This window comes from Impatiens glandulifera, chromosome 1, assembly GCF_907164915.1.
Source record: "Impatiens glandulifera chromosome 1, dImpGla2.1, whole genome shotgun sequence".
In the NCBI taxonomy this organism is placed as follows: Eukaryota; Viridiplantae; Streptophyta; class Magnoliopsida; order Ericales; family Balsaminaceae; genus Impatiens; species Impatiens glandulifera.
In genome coordinates, this window is record NC_061862.1 from 117,566,053 (window position 1) to 117,575,486 (window position 9,434).

The 9,434-nt window shown below is 32.3% G+C and overlaps 1 protein-coding gene across 1 annotated transcript; it reads left to right on the forward strand.

The window, feature by feature from the left end:
- Positions 1-2,273: 2,273 nt before the first annotated feature.
- Positions 2,274-6,920, forward strand: LOC124919652 (APO protein 2, chloroplastic-like). The gene is made up of 4 exons (XM_047459954.1): positions 2,274-2,574; positions 3,225-3,329; positions 4,508-4,857; positions 5,942-6,920. Exons 2-4 carry the CDS (start codon positions 3,234-3,236, stop codon positions 6,768-6,770), a joined length of 1,275 nt encoding a protein of 424 aa, XP_047315910.1. The 5' UTR covers positions 2,274-2,574; positions 3,225-3,233; the 3' UTR covers positions 6,771-6,920.
- Positions 6,921-9,434: the final 2,514 nt, after the last annotated feature.

The following is a 9,434-nucleotide window of genomic DNA, read 5'->3' on the forward strand; positions in this document are numbered from 1 at the left end:
GGCGTACTGGATTGCACGGATGAGTGGAGCAGGAGTAGTGAACAATTAGTTGATCGTTGGTAGACGGATGCTAATTTCAAGTAGCTGCTGAAGCGAGGCATTAGACGTGCTCCATTAGACTGACAAGTCTAAGGAAGTTAGACGCCCACGTCTAATAGCGAGATCCATTAGACCACCAAGTCTAATGAAGTTAGACGACACGTCTAACTACGTATCCGTTAGACTGCACGTCTAACTACGTATCCGTTAGACTGCACGTCTAACTACGTATCCGTTAGACTACACGTCTAACTATGTCTAATTAGCCTATTTCAAGTCAAGTCTAACTTAGCATATTTTTGATGCACCTGCACAAAAACAATTAGACGGCTTAGCTTCATTATTAATCAAATTTTTACTAATACATCATTAAAATAACGTTAGTCAAAGTAATTTGACCCAACATTAACCCTTGTTATTATTATAAACTAGAAAATTTTCCGTGCGATGCACACGGATAAGAATAAAAACAAAATAAATTAAAAAATTATAATAATAATGTTTAAAATTCTTAATAAATCATGAATAATATATTAAAATAAAAAATAGAACGTTCTCATTCCACATTTTATTCATTTCGGTAAAACAACTTATTTTTTCACATTTTCATCATATATTTTTTCCGAATTAGTCTCTCATCTCGTGATTTTACACTTTTACTTTGTCAATCAAATATTTGATTAATATTTTTTTAATAATTAGCATCGTGACCTTACACTTTGGTCAATCAAATATTTGATTTATATTTGTTTAACCACTTTCAAATAATACCGGTCTATTATCTTTCGGAAAACCAAATCTCAATCACATTTGGTTAAAGGTTATACTTGTTTTGTTAGGTTGCAAGTTCGAAATATACAAATAACATTTTTAATTTTGTTTCTAATCGTTTTAAGTTTATGGACGGGTCAACCCACAATCCGACCCAAATATCCATTTACTCTCACATAAATATCCAAATTAACCACAACTCTCGACCCGACAATCCAGACACTTTAAAAATTAAGCATCATTATATATATATATATGAGGATCAGGGGAGGGAATTTGAGGGAGGGAATGGGAGAGTGAATGACTTGACATCACCTCATTGGTTGGAAAAAGAGTAAAGTATGAGGAAAGAGAGAGAAATTATTTGATTTTTTTAGCCAATCATATTGCCGCCACGTTATTTTCTCTCTTATTCCCTCACCAAATTCCCTCTCCAAATCATTTCTCACACACACATATATATATATATATATATATATATTAGTTAGTTAAAAATTTGAACTTTTATTGTTAAAATGTCTCGTGTTCATCAAATTTGGTGTTGAATCTTAAATATAAAGTGTTGTTAGTCAAGTTAGTTAAAGGGTTGTACTTGTTTTGTTAAGTTGCAAGTTCGAAACATAAAAATAACATTTTTAATTTTATTTTTAACCGTTTTAAGTTTATGGGCGGGTCAATTCAGAATCCGACCCAAGTATCAATTTACTCTCATAAATATATATCCAAATTAACCACAGCTCTTGACCCGACAATTTCGACCCTTTAAAAATTAAGTATCATTATATATATATTATATATATTTGTTTATTATTATAAACTAGCATGTATCCCGTGCATTTTCACGAGTAATAATATAAAAAACCGTGAAAAAATTTTATGGACGGGTCAACCCACAATCCGACCCAAGTATCCATTTAATCTCACATATATCCAAATTAACCACAACTCTCGACCCGACAATCCAGACACTTTAAAAATTAAGCATCATTATATATATATATATATTAGTTAGTTAAAAAGTTGAACTTATGTTGTTAAAATGTCACGCGTTTATCAAATATTCTGTTGAATTTAAAAAACAAAGTGTTATTAGTTTAGTTGGTTAAAAGGTTATATTTGTTTTGTTAGGTTGCAAGTTCAAACCATACCTATAACATTTTTATTATTATTTTTAACCGTTTTAAGTTTATGGGCGGGTCAACCCACAATCCGACCCAAATATTCATTTACTCTCACATATATCCAAATTAACCACAGCTCTCGACCCGGCAATCCGGACACTTTAAAAATTAAGCATTATTATATATATATATATTTGTCGTATTATTTAATATCTATATTTATATTTAATTATTTTTATAGTATTATTTTTTAAATTAATTTTGTATAAACTAATAATAATATTGAAAAAGTCTGCCACTCCATTTTATCACCTTGGCCTACCTAATCCTTTCATCTCTTGTACTCCATTGCTTTCCTTCGTACTTAGAACGGACCAGCTGCAGTCGAGCAAGAGAGAAGTGGAGCAGCCATAGTTCGCTTGCTCCACTACCTTTGCAGTGCACACGAACCCAATCCTCCGTGACTCTTTCTCTCTCCACGCTCAATTTTCCCTGACTACCCTCCCTAGTCCCTCAGTCCCCTGTTTATCTCCCAAGAACGATTCCCGCCCGACGCCCACTGGTGCCTTGGTTCCTGCGCCTACCGCCGACGCCGCCCAGTGGCCCACCTGATGCCGTGAGCTGTCCACTATCCAGCCTCTAGGTTAGTACCTTTTTCTATTTATTAAATCCAGCCTAGATAGAATTAGTAATTACTGAGACCAGTCCCAACACCATCATTATTCATAAGTTTGTTTAATTTCTCTAGAGATAAATAAAATGATGATATAAGAAGATTTAGTTACAGTTTCAATATTAAAAGGAAAATTAGAAAGTGGCAAAATTAGATATCTATTGGAAACCAAATTCCCAGATTACTTACTCTAAGTTAGCAGCTCTTCATTCAATTCAATGGACAGCATTGATGCCAACTTTATGCATGTTGGGAGTTGTGTTGAAGATGAGCATTGGGTTCTCTTAATTTGTTTGTAATACTAGACATTAGTTGAAGAATTCCTATGGTTTAATTGTATCTTAAGTCTTGACATACTGTTTAGTTGTTTGATTAGTTTAAATGTTTAGTTAGGTTAGTTACTTTGTAAAGCACCATAATCGATTATTTGATGTGTTACTATACTTGCATATTTGATTTGTTTTACATCTTATGGTTAGTATAAGCTTATATTTGCTTTACAACTAATAGTTAGTATAGTTTCTTTATTTTCTATGATTCTTTTGTGCAAAAACAAGGTTCCTCGTTTTTTTTTCTAGGTTTCTTGTAAAACTAATGGATATTTTGTAACTTTTTTCAAGGATATAACAATGGAATGTAGTTCTCTTTGTTTTTCACATTCTAAACTGGAGTTCCTTCAGCTTTGTTCTCTAAAGCCGTCTCAGGATTGTCTTGGTTATACAAAGGTATGTCTTCTCTTTCATCATTATATGCTCTGTAATTTGCAAAACACTTGAACAAACACGTATGATGTTGCCCACCTACTTGGTCTGCAATATATTTTGGGGCTCTAGCCTTTTTGATAAAATGTCCCTTTACTGATTTGCCAATGTTTTCTGTTTGACTGAAGGTTGTTAATTTTCATTTATATGCATACTTGATGGACAATTATATCTAGATAGATGAGTGCATTTTCTTGGTATAGATGAATAATTCTGTTAGTTATATTAATCTTAGCATCCTATTGGGTATCACATTCATCATTTGACACAATTATGGGTTGTTTAGTTATAAGTTCTTCACGTTGATCATGATCTGTCTACATTTGTTATATTTGCTAAAAATCACAATGATGTAAACAATAATTTGGATCATCATCTAGAAAAAAATCTCTATATCAACTGAAACAAAAAATTATACTATAATTTATATCATGGTCTAAAAATAAGTTGTATAGCATCTAGAATAATGACACTATAATCTCATTATAATCCAAAAACTAATATATTTTAGCTATTAATATGAAATTAGTAATATTTTACCCTTAACTGTTTCACAACACATTTTATGATCGATCTCCTTATCTTTGTTAACACTAGTCAATAACCTTTAAGGTGTTAAAAGGGTAACAATATCAAGTCCCCTAGCCAGGGGCTGACTCGAATCCAAACCGTTTTTGGCGAAATGTTCCCTGTTCATAGACATTTCTAGGAAAACCTGGGCAGAGTTTGTTTGGGATAAGAGGGGAATGATTTCAATATGCTTACAAATAACCCAACCCAAATTAAGTCTAAAGAAGCACAAAGTATCTGTATTCTTTCTTCTTCTATATCACAATCTTTAAAGTTGAACAACCTCTTCTTAGCATATGCAAAATTCTTTTGTACTGTACATTTTATGATGCTTTAAATAATTGGAGGTTTAGTGAAATCAATTGGCAATGGGCAAAGTGGAAGCCTCTTGGAAATATCTTTTTGGCTAAACAAAATATGCAACTAGGTTTTATAAATTTGCTCTAAAATGCTGCTATCATCGCGAGCTTTGCAAATTCCACAACTTAATATATCAGTAACCGTATGACATGCCGAATCAGAAATTATCCTTACGTAAAAGAATGTTTTCTGCTCTATGTTGTCTTTTGCAGCATGTTCGCATTGCAAGATTTTTTGATAAACTCAGGAATCCCCTGAGCAAAACATATAAGCCAAATGTTTTGTCGGTCAGATGTGATAATGGTCAAAATGCTGATTTTGCTAAGCATTACTCGAAGAAAGAGAAGAAACCTTTCCCAATCCCTGTAGTAGAGCTACGGCGAGCTGCTAGAGAGAGAGTCAAAAATAGGAATGGTCAACCAAGAAGACCCTATCCACCACCAAAAATGGGACTGCTAGCTAAGAATTTGATTCCAGTTGCATATAATGTGTTTAATGCAAGAGTGACATTGATCAACAATCTGCAGAAACTCTTGAAAGTTGTTCCAGTTCAAGCTTGCAAGTAAGTTCTTGTTTGTACAATCTTGTGATGATCATTAATTTTTGATCTGGATGAAAGTTCATTTTGTATCAAAGGCTCGTTTTGCTTCCTCAACTTGTGTTGGGCTTACTTTTAAAAATTGCTCAATTTACTATTAATTCTTGGTTCACCCTGACAAGATTTTAAATTATCTCCTCAATTTTTGTAGCTCCCTAAACTATACTAGCCATTTTTAAAAGTTTAGAAAACAAAACAAGTATGTCATAGGCCAAGGAAGCAAAATGAGCTTTTGATGTCTGTTTAGAAAGCAAAACCAACTTTTGATGCAAGTCTAGGAAGCAAAATGATATTCTTTCCTTTTATTCTTGTTAGATATACCTTTTCCTTTGCAAATTCCATGGTAGAAGCCAGTTTTCCGCAATTTCATAATTATATATGTTCTTATTTTCTCTTTCCTCAGCTGAATTGCCAATTTGTTTTATTTGAATTTAGAAATCACTCCAATTCAATCACAACGTCATCATATACCTTGTCTAGAGATAATAGTCCCATTTGGAAACATTTAGGTACAAATTTCAGAATCTAGAAATGTATATGTATGGAATTATGGTTGGAAACTAAACTTAAGGTTTTTTTGATAAAGCTGAAAATTAAGTGTTTGAATACTGAATTTAATTACCGAATTAATTTAGTGTGAAAATAAATGATCAATAAACAAAATAAAAATATCTTAATTGTAAGTATTATATGTATGTTAATTTAATAAAATGTGGACTCACGTTGAAAATGTAATTAAAGACTGTTTTACTCTTAGTGACGTAATTTAATTAATTTTTACTAGTTAAAGTTGTCTTTTGTTTGCTCACATATGTCATTCATAATTTACCGAATTAAGCTTCATTTGATTTGAATTTAAATAATTAAGTGTTTTTAAATAATTGTTATCAACTTAACTTAATTCAACAAGCACTTAATTAATTATTTAGATTCCGTCATAAACTATGTTATCAAACACAATTACATTCTTAGTCAATATACAGAACAAAAATTATAAGTGTTTCCAAATGGAACTAACACTTGCCAATGTCTGTAACCAATTATGCAGGTGGTGTAATGAAATCCATGTAGGGCCGGTTGGGCATCCGTTCAAATCATGCAGAGGTCAAGGATCTTCATTACGCAAGGGCATCCATGAGTGGGGATCTTCAGTTGTTGAAGACATTATAGTGCCTGTTGAAGCTTACCACCTTTATGACCGGTTAGGAAAACGAATAACTCATGATGAAAGATACTCAATTCCCCGAATTCCTGCTGTCGTTGAACTCTGCATACAAGCAGGTCTCGACTTACCTGAATTCCCCACCAAGAGGAGACGAAAGCCAATAATCCGCATAGGAAAAAACGAATTTGTGGATGCCGACGAGAGTGAACTTCCAGATCTCGACCCAGAAAAAAAGCCAGTGCAGTTACTAACCGAAATAAGATACGAAGAAGTAAAACCTCCTTGTTCAGAAGAAATATTACAGATTGCTAATGAAACTCTCTTAGCATGGGAAGTTATGAGGCAGGGGTCATTGAGGCTAATGAAGATGTACCCGGTTAGGGTTTGTGGATACTGTCCAGATGTTCATGTGGGACCCAGCGGTCATAAGGCTCAGAATTGTGGTGCGTTTAAACATCAACAGCGAAATGGGCAACATGGCTGGCAGGCTTCGGTCCTGGATGACTTGGTGCCGCCAAGGTATGTGTGGCATGTTCCTGATTTGAATAAGCCGGAGATGAAATGGGAACTTAGAAACTTCTATGGACAGGCTCCTGCTGTGGTAGAGATTTGTGTACAGGCTGGGATTGATATTCCGGAACAGTATAAACCTACTATGAGATTGGATGTTGGGATTCCAACTGATGTTAGAGAGGCTGAGATGGTTGTATGAGGAGGAACTGTCTTTCTTTTCTTTGTTGTATTGTTTGATCCTTTTACTCCAAGGGATGGTTGGTAATCCTGTGTTATTCAAAAATAACCTTTGTCCCTTTTAAGTTATGGGAAAAGGTAATATTTTGGTGAAAGGATTGATATAAAAATAAAATTTAAAAGAAGAAGAAAAGAAATATAGTATATTTCAGTTCATAATTTAAATGTTCTTATTGAGAAGGAACTTATTAAGATTTTTAAGTTATTCAAGATTATGTTTTGATAACTAAATTTGAACAAGGCCAAAAGCTAAAAGGATAGATGAATTTTTAATTTTTTGTTGTTGCTAATTTGGTTGTTTCTTTGGAGGCATTGAATGGTTTGAAGTTTGAGTGTTAATGAAAAAAGTTTATATACATAGTTGAGTCTGACATGTTTAATCAAGAGTGTTTTTGAGGTATTAAGAAAACATGTTGCTTGTGAAGATGAAAATAAAAGATGATTGTAGTTGAGAAAGTAGAGAATTTAAAACCCTTAGATGGATTAATTTTGCTTTTATTGGCTGAAGGATTTTGGTTGTTTATTTGGAGGCATTTAATGGTTTGAAGATGAAATGTCAAAAAAGAAAAATTATGCACATGATTGAGTTTGATTAGGATGAGTCTATACTTGCACGTCTTAATTTTTTATCCATACTTTAGCAAAAATTTCAATATAAAAAAATTCATATACACATCTTAAGATTTCAGTATACCTTAATTACGGTATTACTATTACAACTTTAATACCTAAAAATTATATTAATTTTAAAAAAATTAATTTAATATGGTTACTACATCAATATTAAAAAAAAAAATTATTTATCATAAAATAAAATATTCTTTTTAAAATTTAACATTATTAAAAATTAACAAATATTAATAATTAAATTTAATTAAGAAAATTAGAGTTAACAAAATAAAATAAAATAAAATAAAAGTATATAATATTTAAGTTAAACTAAAGTGGAACCTAAATGTTCTATATTAGATTAATTTGATAACACATTTGACTATATTAGGTTTATTTTGAAAAAATAAAAAACATTTTATAGTGAAATAAAATTATATATATATATATATATATATATATATATATATATATATATATTTAGAATCGGATATAAAAAATAGAACTTACAAAGAAAGTCTGACGAGGGACAACTCATGTGTTTAGGATAAAAAAAATGCCTATCAACCAATTATAATACTTAACTTCAATTTAAAGTTCCATAATGTCCAACATGCCTAAACAGTGGCTAAATAGGATTAAACAGGAATACAAAATTAAAGTACCATTTTATAAAAGGGATCGACACTTCAAATCCATGCCAGATGTCCATTCAAACTTCTAAGATAAGCTTTAATTTTTTATTAATTACTTTTTTTTTAGGTAGGGTAGTTAGCGGTCATGATCAACACCTAATTTGATTAGCCTATTAGGCTTGACATTTGAAGCAAATAATTAAATACGTAGTAAGATTGGAAACGTACCCGGAATTGAAGGATAAACACACTGTCCTCCAAACTTTTATTGATGATACTTCAAATATATTACAACTGGGTGATGGTGATAGAGAGTACAATAGAGAGAGAGAGAGTACAATACAGACTTCAGTGGTCGTTTTCGCCTCCTCTTCCAACCCAACATAAACAACTATTTATAGTAAAACATTTAAACAAAAGTTAAAAACTTGAACAGTGACTCCCGGGATTCCCAGGATAAGTTTTTTCCGCAAATTACAGATCTTGTCTTCTTCTTCTGCAAACAGTACCTCCCGGGATTCCCGGGATAAGTTTTTTCCGCATCTTTCGGATCTTGTTTCCCTTTAAATTTTGAACTGGCTGGATGATGATGATCCAGCGTCTTTTCTTGAATTTTTTTCAACTAAGGTGTCTTTGATTGCTTCGAAAATGTCTTCAATGGCGACATCACTTTGAGCGTCTTGGAGATAATCGGATGCCATAGTTGAATCTGATTTGTTTGATTTATTATCATCTTCAAATTTAGACATAAAGTCTTTCTTCATTTCTTCAATATATGCAGATATCATCTGACTCTTTGATAAGTTCTCTAACCTCATTCGAAATTTTTTGGAGATATAATCAAACGGGGACGGTGCTTCCGCTACTTGTCGTTTTTCTTCATACATACTTATTTGCTTGTGTAGGAGGTCCATTGTCTCCTTCCCGAATCGCTCCTTTGTTTCCTGATCTATTCTCATCATTTTATCCCAAAATTTATAAAATGATGACCTAAATAGACAGGGAATGCCTGTTTTGGTATAACCAAATTCAGGAATCCATTTCCAGATCCATGGAATGGAAAATTCAGTAAAAAAGAAACATGAAGCTATTCCTTCAATATATAAATTAGCTTCTTGTTTTCTCAGAAGCTGGGGAGATACCTCGCTCCATTTATCAAATAGGACCTTGATTTCTTCTGGTAAAACCTTTGGGCTAGGACCAAAACAGTAAAACCAGTCTATGAACCAGTGGGGAATATCTCCTCTATAGACATTTGCACATACCTTGATGAACCAGAAATGTTTATATTTATTATTCTCATAATTTAGTGCCTTAGTAAAGGCATCACAATAATCCCAATAATTAAATTTGATTGTTGTCGTTTTATTAAACGATAATTC